Source organism: Lissotriton vulgaris, chromosome 8, assembly GCF_964263255.1.
Source record: "Lissotriton vulgaris chromosome 8, aLisVul1.2, whole genome shotgun sequence".
NCBI classification, from domain to species: Eukaryota; Metazoa; Chordata; class Amphibia; order Caudata; family Salamandridae; genus Lissotriton; species Lissotriton vulgaris.
Window position 1 is genome coordinate 23094837 of NC_141696.1, and position 12644 is coordinate 23107480.

The window sequence follows — 12644 nt, forward strand, 5'->3', positions numbered from 1 at the left end:
TCTCACAGCCATAATATATGTAACGGCTTTCTCACCCTATTTATTTATCCATCTTATCCTTGATATGCACTGGATTGCCATATAACCCTACCTCATCGAGCTTGTATTGGTACTAGGACACAAGCTAAACCTCGTTCGTCACCTAATGCTAATTGCACAGACACTAGTAATTATATATCTAATCATGTCCTTACGGTATATTACCCTCTACCTCATAACTATTTGTTGTTGTTGTTATTACTGTTACTATAATGTATACCTGTAACTCTTTTCCCTGTTAAGCGCTCTGATACCCACGGGTCTTGTCCGCGCTATACACAACTTTATAAATAAATAAATAAAAAACTTCAGTACTTCGCCTGAGGTTACGGGGCCAAAAGACGTCAATAAATTTTCCGACATGCTTAAGTCCTCAGACAGGGTCGGGGTTCCCATCACCGGAGGGAGAGAACTAATAATGGTGTCAATTTTGTCTTTCAAGTAAATGGCCAATTCCAGACATTTTTCCTGTGGTCTGTCGTGGACAAGAATGGGATCCTGTGGTTTAAGAAGCTCCTTCATCACTAGAAAGGCTTCCCTGGATGAGGACGCAGCATGACTCACTCTCTCCCCAAAAAAGGAGGCCTTTGCTGCGCCTATAGCAAGTTTATACGTCCTTAATTCCCTACGGTATTTTTCCCTGCTCTCTGTCTCTGGGTTCTTCCTCCATAGTCTCTACGCCCGTTTACAGTTCTTTCTCAGGGTTCTAAGCTCTGGGGAGTACCATTGGCAGACCCCACTCTCTTATCCCTAATAAGCATCTTCTTAAGTGGAAGCACATGGTCCACTGCGTTGGTCAGCCAGTTCCTCATCATAGCGTCTGCAGTCACTGGATCCTGACCTTTCTCAGGCTGGGAGCCCTCCAACCGGGCATTCCAGGCCTCTACCGGGAGCCTTGACCATGCCCTGTCTATTCTAAATTTCCTGGGTGGGAGGGTATCATCTTCCTTTACCTCCCAGTTTGCCATGATCAGTGAGTGGTCAGACCAGGGAAGAACGAGAGGGGGCATAGCTAATAAACCCCTCATGTTCGTAAAAAAGGGGTCCAAAAGGTGCCCTTTAACATGTGTGGGCCCGGTGTTTATCAAATTCATCTCCAGGGCGGTCAACTCGCTCATTAAATTAGTTGCCATTGGGTCAGTTGCCTCATAAAAATGGCAGTTGAGATCTCCCAACAGAATAAAGTTGGACGAAGCTGAGGCCAGGAGAGTGGTAGTTTCTATAAGCGAAGATGTAAACTCCCCCACACTCCCAGGTGGACGATAAACTAGGAGGCCTGACAGCGTGCAGGTAGGGGAGAATTTCAGGGAGAATTGGCAGCTCTCACAATCTTTCACCCCTGCCTCCCATGCTTTACAGCCCAGTGATTCCCTATAGATAATGGCCAAGCCCCCCCCTCCCTGCGCCTCTGTCAAGATGATAGATCAAATATCCCGGCGCTAGCGCTGTAACCACATCCGGACCCGAGGCGTCAGATAGCCTATGTCAGATAGCCATATGTTTTTTTTTTCAAATTCAAGTACAAACTGTTGCAGTAGTCTAAGCGCGACAAAATGAGGGCTGAGACTGCTGGCCTGAAGCCATCGGCTGGAAGAAAAAGTAGATTTTTCTCAAAATCCTAAGGATATAGAAGCAGGTAGATACAACTCCGCTAACCTGGTCCCGACCAGGTCTCATCCATGATCACACCCAGATTTTTAGCTTGTCCTGAGGGCACTGGTAACTTTCCCATAAGTTCAGGCCACATGTCATGGGTCCAGATATCGGGGTTGTTCCCAAATATATTGACTTCGGTCTTGCCTGCATTCAATATGAGGGAATTGGAGGCCATCCAGCCCGAGATGTCCTTCAGACAGTCATGACATCTCAAGGCCTTTTTGTAACGTTGTTCAATGCACACACTTCTTCACTTAGTTTATCATTCTTCCCACCTCTACCACTCGTTTCTTCAATAGTTTTCATCCATTTGTTAGACTGCTCAAAAGCTTTAGCGGTGGAAATGCTTTCCAACAAAGTAGGATTACCTAAAATCCACAACTGTTCTTGTTTTTTTTTGCACATATCATCTTGGGTCCCTTTCTGTATGGACAACACAGTTTGTGCATCATCTGCGTGGGATGTAAGTTGCAGACCGAAGGATCTTATCAAGGCTGCCAGTGGGCTGACATAAATATTAAAAAGCGTGGGGCTCAGGGAGGACCCATGCGGCACCCCCCAAGGGAGGGCAAACAGTTTAGATTTGTCCTGCCCCAGGTTGACTGTTTGGATTCTGTCGGCCAAGAAGGATTTCAGGAGGCTCCAGGCCCTCCCTTCCACCCCGCCTTCGACAGACGGTCCATCAGCACACCGTGACGGATCGCACCGAAGGCTGCCGACAGACCCCGTAGAATCAGGACAGCCACGCCGCCCTGATCAACCGCAGCTCTAACCTGCTCCGTGGCCTTGATGAGGGACAGCTTCGTGCTACGTCCTGCATGAAACCCAGCCTGCGTGGGGTCGAGAGCTGCGTGGGGTCGAGAGCTGCATGGGGTCGAGAGCTGTGTGGGGTCGAGAGCTGCGTGGGGTCGAGAGCTGTGTGGGGTCGAGAGCTGCGTGGGGTCGAGAGCTGCGTGGGGTCGAGAGCTGCGTGGGGTCTATGTCGTGTGCTGTTCCCCCCCATCTGTACTCATTCTCTCTTGCCACTTACCTTTCTGTTTTCCGCTCTCTTCAGGGTTCCTCTCCAGAAAAAGAAGTCTCTGCGTGAGAACCTGCGGGAGCAGGGCAAGCTGGGCGACTTCCTGAAGAAGCACAAGATCAACCCGGCTAGCAAGTACTCTCCTGTGCTAGCCGCGCTGGTGTCCAGCGAGCCCATGACAAACTACATGGACGTGAGTATCCCCCAGCAGACCCCGGGCTGCAAAGCATGATGGGTAATGCTGTATGTTCTCGCCGGAGGGCAGGGTGCGAGTGAGCGCTGGGAAGGGCTCTTCAGTCAGGGGGGCTCCTTGTGGGTGTCTGGGCCAGTGAAGTGGGGGACGGGGGCCTCAGATGGAAGCGCTGAAGCTTTATTGGCGGAAGAAGTTGTTAAATCTAGTGACTTATTTGATGTATTAGGAGCAGGTCTACCAAAAGGCCTCATGGAACCAGTTGGAGTTAACCTCAGACACACTGTCTATGTGGTTAGCGAACCATGGACAAGCAGGCAGCTTCAGCCCTAAGTCCCCATACTCTCCTCCCCTCCACCCATCCACCCTCCCTCCCCCGGGTCTTTGCTTCAGAAGCTTGCTTGCAGATCTTATGTCAGGGAAGTCTAAACCCCAGGACAGTTGAAGCCTTCCTGACAGTCCTTAATTTGTGCCGGGGCTTACTATTGCTCAGTTCCGATAGTTATTTACTGGCTTGGACACTTAGGGCCTTATTTATGAAGGCCTTGCACCGCCGGTGCGTCACTTTTAACATGGGAAAAAGTGACGCACCGGTGGCGCAAGGCTTTCATAAATGAGGCCCTTACTGCTGCTCCCCAACCCCCACTTAAAGCTCTGCTATCAGCATAATGCTTCTTTTGGCCAGAGCCTGGCACCCCTACTACCCCTCATCACTTGAGCCCCCCCCCCGTTTGAAGATCCCTGATCTAGTGTGTCTGCATAAAGTCATTAAACCCCTCCACTGAAGCGATGCATTCCCCCTCCTTGCCCTCGCCCCTGCGCTGGCTACAGCTGGACAGAAGCCTTGAGTAAAGAAGGGGTCGCCGCAGGGATCGCCTTTAAGATAGTTTATTTTAAGACACTGGTAACAGACGCCTCACGCCCCCTTCAGCCCCAGAGCACTGTCTCAACGGACAGACCCAGAATGACCAGTCTAGCTCCAACCCTGAGATATCTGTGGTTCCAGTACCACCCTCAGCAAAGCACCACACACTGCATCCCTCCCAGGGGGAGACAGAGATTACAAGGCTGGCAATACCATGCAGGTACATAATAACGCAGTCGTTACAATGACCGTGTTGTTAACACACGTGCCCTTACATTGCAAGAGGTTTCAACGACTTGCGCTAGGTGGCATGCAACACCAGCGAATGTGTTGGATTTTAAATCCAACACCTTCCCTGCTGTTGCGCTAACTGGAGTAGGAATAGTAATTTATACTATTCCTAAGTCCAGCGCCCCACCTAGCGCAAGTCGTTGAAACGACTTGCGATGTAATGCCACATGTGGTAACAATGCGGTCGCTGTAACAACCGCGCTGTTACCTATCGCGTCGGAAAAGAACACGATGTAACGTGCTATATTCCTCCTAGGAGTATGAAGGTGGAGCTGGAGGGGTCCTCTGAGTGCGCACCTAGATGTCATCTTATTCCACTCGAACAAGTAGCTGAGTACTACAGTGTGTCCCCATCTCTCTCTCCCCTCCACAGTCGTCCTACTACGGAGCCATCTCTATTGGGACCCCCGCCCAGCAATTCAACGTCATCTTTGACACAGGGTCCTCCAACCTCTGGGTCCCGTCGAACAAGTGCACCAGCGATTCATGCTGTAAGTACCTTATCCATGCCGTAAGTACCTTATCCATGCCGTAAGTACCTTATCGATCATCCGACCTGTACTATTATTTAATATCTGCACAATCTGGTAAACAGCAGCATTACCGTAGGATGTAAAGTTATGTGTAATGCCACACTCTCAATTCTGCAGCACACATAGAAAGAGGAAAACGCCTCGTAGGATTGTGCTTGTGCAGGAAAGTACCTCTTCTTGCACAAAAACAACCCTGCCAACAACAGAAGCGCCCTTGCATCGTGGTGTACTGTGCAAGGGTGCCTGCAATTGCTCTAGGCTACCAAAAATGCACCAGCACAGGCAGAAAGGATAGGAAGTGACTGTACTGGATACGGTGCATTCTTGCTCTTTCACTTCAGCGTTGGACATAGCGCAGCAAGGTGGCGCAGCAAGGTGGCGCAGCAAGGTGGCGCAGCAAGGTGGCTTTATGCGCTGCCCTACGTCAAAAGGCCATAAATGAGGCCCGAAGTTAGGGTCTCCTTCAAATCCCAGTGTGCACTTCAGGAAGTCAAGAAAGAGACTGAAGACTGTCCAAAACAGTGCAGAGTGAGTGTGAGTGACTGAGAGTGAGTGAGTGATTCCTTCAGAGAGGCGCCTCCTTAGAACTCTGCGTCGACTGAACAGGCTTAGCTCAAGGCTCCACTCTCTGGCTGACAACCAACCACATGTATGGGCGAAAAAGTCAGAGCATCGGTTGTAGCAAGAACTGACTAATACAGAGATGTGGTCTAGACTGGAGGCAATCTTGGCTCCTGGGCAGTCCTCCTTTAGGTCATCCCTGCACATGGGGCTCAGGGGACCCGGCTGTGTCACTCCCAGCCAAGGGCAGATCCTGTCCTACAAGGGAGACCGGTTCCTCGCCCTGTAAGGAGGAGCAGCAGCTCCAGCCGTTCCCATACAATCTCAGTGCCAGCCAGGTAGAGAAGAACAGTATTGAGCAATGTTCTTGTAAACTTAGGGCCACATTTATGACCCAGTTTGTGGGGCCCTTGCACCATGCACTATAGTGCAATAGTGATGTAAACCATAAGTCAGATTTTTGAAGCCGAACAAATCCACTTTGCATGACTGTGGGTGGCTCCAAAATCTGGAGTTAGTCAACGCAGCACGAATCACTGCCTTGTGTTCTGCTGCCCCAGGTGGGCGTTCCATGGGCATTGAGTGGGTGTTCCCGTGCAACTCCCATGGTTTTTGGTGCATTCCCAGGTTCACCAGACCTTGTAAACCTGGGAATCTGACAATATCTTTATTTCTCCTTGTTGCTCCCTCCTTCTGTGTGTGCTGCATCCTGTAGCACATGTAGGAAAAAAGAAAAAGCCTACCAGGATTGTTTTCGTGCTGGAAGTTGCCCCTTCCTGCACAAAATGTAATCCTGCCTACATGATAGGCATCCTTGCAGCATGGTGCAAGGGTGCCTGCATTGGTGCTAGTCTGCCAAAACAGCGCCAGCACAGGAAGAGGTGTGGCGCAGTGGCCAGGGCAGCTGCCTTTAGAGCACAGGGTTCACGGTTCGATCCCTGGCTCCGGCGGCAGTTCAGCTCAGCACCATGTGACTCTAGGCAATAGCTCACTTCATTTCCACAGTGTCCCCCAGCGCCTTGAGACCCATAAGGGTGAGTAGTTTGCACTTTACAAATAGGGATTTATTATTTATTTTAAGAAAGAACAGGAATGCACCTTATTGGATAAATACAGTCCAACCTACCCTTCGCCTGTGATGCAGGGCAGCGAAGCAAGGTGACTTGCTCCACTGCGCCTCAAAATTCATAAATATGCCCCTAAGGGCCATATGTATCAAGCCTTTTGTGAATCGCGAAGGCCGAAATTCGCCGAATTTCGGCCTTTGCGAATCGCAAAAGCTATTTTGAGCTATTTTGCATGATTTGATATGTATGAAACAATCACATCTTAAGGAATCGCAAATACTTGCGATTCCATAATTTGACATAGCATTTAAGGAATCGCAATTTTGCGATTCCTTAAATGCTATGTATGAAGCTTTTAAGAATTGCGATTTCAGGTTTAGAAATCGCAAATTACCACTAACTTGTAGTTGGTGGTAATTTGCGATTTCTTGTAAGTATGCACAATTGTGCATTTGTGGGGGTTGGCATATGACGCACATACATGCCCATTGGGCATGTATGTGCGCCATATGCACACACATGTAATTTACCGGGGTGCAGCAGGGTGTCCTTGAGACGCCCCTGCACCCTTGCAATAATTCTCAAATTGCGATTAGCAAATTGCGAATTCGCAATTTGAGAATTATTTTGAAATCATTCCTATGGGCCTCCTGGCCCATAGGAATGCATTGGAAATTATTCCTTAATTGCGAATTCGCAAAATGTGAATTTGCAATTAAGGAAGCTTAAGGAATTGCTAAAAAAAAGCGATTTTCTTCATACTTGCCATTTTGCGATTCCTTAATAGCGATTCCTTAAAAATCGCTATTTAGGAATCGCAAAACGGAACTATGATACATATGGCCCATAGTGTCTTAGTTATCTTGCCAATCTTTCCAAGTGACTCTCAAGCGAGTGAAGGTGCCGGTGCAGGGGGCAGTATTCATAAAAACTGAGTGCACTGGCCCAATCAGAAGCTTGCGTCCGCAAGACAGCCAGCAAAGGGAGCATTGTTGCATAATTCCTCCCAGGATGTCTACACTACAGGCATGAGCATTAACACTCACAGAGAACTGCATGAGCTATGACAGAGTGCAGAGCCCTAATCAAGGAGGTGGGACTAAAGACTTCCCAGATAAAATATTACAATCAAAGAACGCCATTGGTGAAATCTGGTGAAAGCCCCAAACCATTGCGTAACAACTGCAGCCCTGACTTCTGTAACTCCAGTCCAAAGTGGAAGAAGTCTACAACACATTTAATATGGGCAAGCAACACATCACAGAGTCGTCTATGATTTCAAAAACCTCTCATACCAACAGCCTTCTGGAGACGGTCCCCTTTAGACACAGAAGAGGTATTAAAACTTGTATTGGCAAACAAGTCAGGCTGATCACTTGACCGTGTCCGCCCAGGATTGTGCATCTCGCACAAGATGTTGTTAGTGAGTTACTGATGGAGCTGTTTAATGAAATCCCTAGCAGCTGTAGGCATATCTCCAGAATCCCTTTCCCATCAAAAGTCCTTGAAAGGAAACTGAAGATGGAACTTCCTTCCTTCATTACTTCTAACCAACTACTGATCCGACTCAGTTTGGCCTAAGGGAGGCTCACAACACGTAGACCGCCCTGACTGCGGCAGCTGCAGACCTGAGATCACTCTTGGACAGGGGTGGGGAGGCAGCTCTGATTCTATTGGACCTCTCGGCGGCCTTCGATATGGTCAATCATTGCATACTAACTAATCGGCTCTCTAAGCTTGGAAGTAGAGGTACCGCCCTAAAAGTCCTAAAATCTTTTTTATCAGATAGGGATCATCACGCAGCATTAGGCAAATTCACCTCTGTCAGTTTTATGTTACCTTTTTGGGTTCCGCAGGGCTCCTCACTGCACGTACCCTGTTCACCTGTACGGCACCCCACTTGCAAGGCGTGTCAGATCTTGCGGCCATTCAGCTGTTTCCTATGCTGACGACACTAGCAATTCTCAGGAAACGGTTGAACGCTTTAACATCTGTATGGCTCCGATCAGCAATTGGATGAAGCTTAAGTATCTAAAATCAAAGTCCAGGAAGACAGAGGTTCTACTATTAGGACAATATGCCTCTTCTTTGTTCATACATCTGGTGACCTTCAGACGTGGGTCCTCTTCCCTCACTGGTAAATAAGCTATGAAATGAAGGAATTATCTTTGAAATTAGGCTGACCTCTAATGACCAGATCAACGCCTTTGTTTCATCAGCCTTTTTCATCCTAAAGGTAATGTAATTTGTGCTTGTAAAGCGCACTAATACCCCAACTGGGCTGTCCTGCTGCTGTAACACATACCGCTGTGGAACCCTTCCTGGCTTTTCTCTGTGAAATGTCCACTCCTGGGCACCCAAAGTTGAAGTCCTTAGCGCTGTTGGGGTTGGTGTGGAGGCTAAGCAAGCTATTGCCCAGAGTTGCAGAGTGGGACCCATGATTAGAATAGGTACTGAGGCAAGAATGATCAGGTCCGAGGAAATTGAGCCCAAGACCCTCCGAGGCGGGTATTGAACTCTGGTCCCTGGCCAGACCTCTGCATCAGGGTCTGCCGCTCTAACCATTGAGCCACACTTCTCCACTGGTGATTAGAAGGAAAAAATTTGTGACTGCCTTGGCCCTTTCAAAGCTGATTATGCTGATGCTCTATTCCTAAACATTGAAAAAAAAACTGCTGCAGAAACTACAAATGTTGCAAAATGCCTCGTGTGCTCTTGAGCATTCCTAAACATCAATCGGTGTCCAAGGTCTGGTCAGACTGCACTGGCTTCCAGTGGAGGAACGGATTCAGTTTAAATCGCTGTGCATTGATTTCAAAGCACTGCTCAATGTGGGTCCTGGCCATTTACGACATCGCCTTACCTGGTACACCCAAGACAGGAATCTGGGCTCTACTACTGCCACGCTCTTGGCGGCCCCAGAACTAAAAGAGCCCACTGGGGCGGAAAAGGTTTAATTGCAGGAACAGCCACATTGTGAAACTCACTTCTGATCACGCAAAAGGACAGTCCGGATCTATGGTCCCTCAGGAAGGCTTTAAAAACTTGACTTTTCAGTTGGAACGCTGCTCCTTTTCACCGTTCGTACTCCCACCTCAGAAGCAGTACCAAGACGCCATGGCAATCGAGCACTTTATAACATTCAAATCAAATCATTTAAAAATCACAGATCACACTTCCCAATAAGGGGAAAATGTTACTGGGCAGAGTAGGGTTGCAGGCAGGCCGCCAACTCACTTTTATACAGTTGTCTTTACTGGGCAGATGTACAGATTGAATGTATATGACAGCCAGAAACAGGATTCTGTGCACAGAATAGAAAATTACTCGAAAGACAGGTAAAACAGGAAGTCCTTGGAGTGACCCTACTCACACACCGCAGGCCTCATTCATGTCTCATATCATACATCCACACTCCAGACACTTACTGCAGAATGAAGGACCTCTGTAGAGAGGGGCTGACAAGATCTGACAGAATTCAAGATCAGCAGTAGACGCCTCTCCCTTGGACTCAAAGATGCAAATCAAAAGCCCTGTGCCCCAGCGTCAGAGGGGACACAGAGTTTTATTCCTTGAATGATGTAACTTGTTTAGTGCCCATTCTCAAGAGGAAATGTTTTGTCCCCACAGCAAATCACAACGTGTTCAACCCCGCGGCATCGTCCACCTTCAATGCAATCAACGAGAGCCTCTCCATTGCCTACGGCACCGGGAGCATGACGGGGGTCCTGGCCTCCGACACCGTCCAGGTAAGAGGGCGAGGAGTCGTCTGCCTGTCTCAGGGTGGGTGGGGGGGGGCCCGATGGAAGTCAAGGTGGGTCACCATCCTCCAAGGTAGACTCTGGAGAAGACCCAGGTCTAGTAATCAGCCAAAATTTAACCTCACATGATCTATGATTCCCTATTGATTACATTGGCAATACCCTGCTTACAATCACCATACTGTTGAGATGGTGTTTGTCTTCTGTGTTGTAGGAAGTATCGATCAATAAAACTGGTTTCCTGCTTACGACTGAAAGCGCAGGTGGAGGCATTCATCAAGCCCAACAGATTTGCAAAAAACAATGTCTTCAATCTCTTCCTGAAACCCACACACGGATGTAAACGTATTTGGTAGAGATGAAGGTTGCATTTGGGTTGTATGTTGGAACAACGCATGCCTTTACCACGCATGCAGTTACCCCGCAGTCTTTACAACAAATGTGTCTTTACCAAGCATTCCTGAACCCCCTGTATCATTCCAACTTCATGCCTTAGGGAAACGCTGGACTTTCGAGTGGTATAATTTACTGTTCCTACTCCATTCTGTGCAACAGTGGGGAAAGTGGGGAACTTTAAAGTCCAATGCCACTTTCTCTGAGGCATGTCGTTGTAACGTCATGTGTGGTGAAGGAGTGCGTGGTAAGGACGCATTCATTGTAACACTGCGTCGTAACTGCAGTGCTTGGTTCGGCCATCGTGGTAAACGTTGTTTCTCTGTTTTTTGAATAAATTCTCAGAATTATGGTCCTCTGAGTCTGGCAAGGAGGACTCTGGGATTTTGAACAAGAGCAGAAACTAATCTCAAGTGTCAGTGTTTGGAGTAAAACAAGAGCTGATAAGTGACTTTCTAGATCCAAAAGGCCCCACAGGGGTTTACACGTGGCTTGTTGGCCCCCATTCTGCTTAAGCACATATGTGCTTACGATTTGTGTCTTCTGTTTACAAGGACTGTTTTCTGGGTGAGTGATATATATACATATAAGGAATAAAGCATTCCTTGCCTTACATGATAAGGATATTGCAAGTCACTGAGGAGTTCCATAGCCACATAAAGGAACAAAGCCGAAGGCCTCTGCAATCTCTGCATAAATGCACTTCTGTAATTTCTTGATCATCTGCAACTAGTGATGCACTCAGTCACCAATTATAAAGAAAAGATGTCAGATCTCGACTGTGTTAAGGTATTGCAGTTGAGTTCTGACGTTTCAATTCCTGCCGCCAGAGCCAGCAGCCGAGGAGAAAGGCAGCTCAGGTCATGGAGCAGCTGTTTTAAAGCAACAAAAACACAGTGTTGCATTCTTTCTGCTTCTCGCTCTTGTCTAGTTTACTGTGACTAGCAGAAAGAACATGCTTTTTTGCATTCCATAGATAATTATACAAATATTAGAATCTTTCTTCATGATTCTACACAATCTGAGTTACTGCAGCTTTAAAAAAAAATCTGACCGTGATCATTTCGGAACAACTATCTAATAGGTTTTGGATGTATTTCATTTTTGCACAAAAGGTTCTGTTTCATCCCCCAAGTTTTCAAACATGCTGTCTTTTTCTGAAAAGATCTACACACCAATGTTTTAAGTGGTTTGTGAGAAAGGTGATGGTTTGATCATGTATTATATGAGATAAAGTATCTCCTGCTCAGGGCTCGAGTCGGGGTACCATGCGGGTGGACGGCATCCCTCCACTTATTTTAGTGGGTGGATGCCATCCCCCCTGCCCAAAAGCTGTTAAGAAGAAACTCGAAAACACAGCCCGTTGATGCAATTTAATACTTTCACATAACCCAAATCGAGCCGTTGGCATTTCTGGCACCCGCCCTGTGTGTGTTTAGTGTGCGTATGAAGTTGCGCAGCTGATGACTGAAATGTTTCCAAAAACATCTGCAGCGCAGCTCTATATATGAATGAGGTAAGAAGCTAAACGCAGCTAGGAAATAAGGTTAAAAATTGACGAAGTTAACATGCGTACTGTTTGAATGCAAGTGAGGTTGGGATAATATTTAGACACGTCATTTGTACTTTAATTTATTGTACCTTTGTTTTATCTTTAAAGATTCTTTTTCTCCTCTTCCTTCTACTCTCTATGTCTTCTTCCCCCTCCCTTACCTTCACCTCTGCTCTCTCTCTCTTTCTCCCCTCTTTTTCTTTTCTTTTCTTTTCTTTTTTGGATTCTTTCTCAATTATATTGCTTATTGTTTTAACTTATTATATTTATCTTCATTACTGTATTGTTTTTGCTTGTGTTCTGTTAAAACGTAATAAAAATCTATTAAACTGAAAAAAAAGATTAACTCACTTTTGGTTATTTGCTCTTTTCGAAATACATTTTTAAATCTTTACCAAAAAGTAATCCGTAAGAGACACGTGTAATACATTACAGCTTAAATGTTAATAAATCAGTTAATACTGTATAAACTGATTTATTAACATGACGCTACATTTCACAGTGGGTTAACGACTTGGCCCAAAGTGAAGCGGAACTCCCTGTAATGAGAGGAGACTGACTACCTTTCGTGACGTCACTTTCTGACGTGATTTCACTTCCGGTGACACCACCTACCTCGGAGCGTCCCCCACTTCTTTTTTAGGACTACTGCCCTGCTCCTGCTGTACATGATAAGGATGTTACAAGTCACCTCGGAGTTCCATAATCTTACAAATCG

General features: G+C 47.0%; 1 protein-coding gene across 1 annotated transcript in view; it reads left to right on the forward strand.

Moving 5' to 3' along the window:
- Positions 1-12644, forward strand: part of LOC147693273 (pepsin A-like) — a 41377-nt gene that overhangs the window by 11384 nt on the left and 17349 nt on the right. The window contains exons 2-4 of the mRNA XM_086933208.1: positions 2750-2906; positions 4433-4550; positions 9851-9969. Of these exons, the coding sequence (XP_086789334.1) occupies positions 2750-2906; positions 4433-4550; positions 9851-9969 (394 nt within the window). The remainder of the gene's footprint in view (positions 1-2749; positions 2907-4432; positions 4551-9850; positions 9970-12644) is intronic.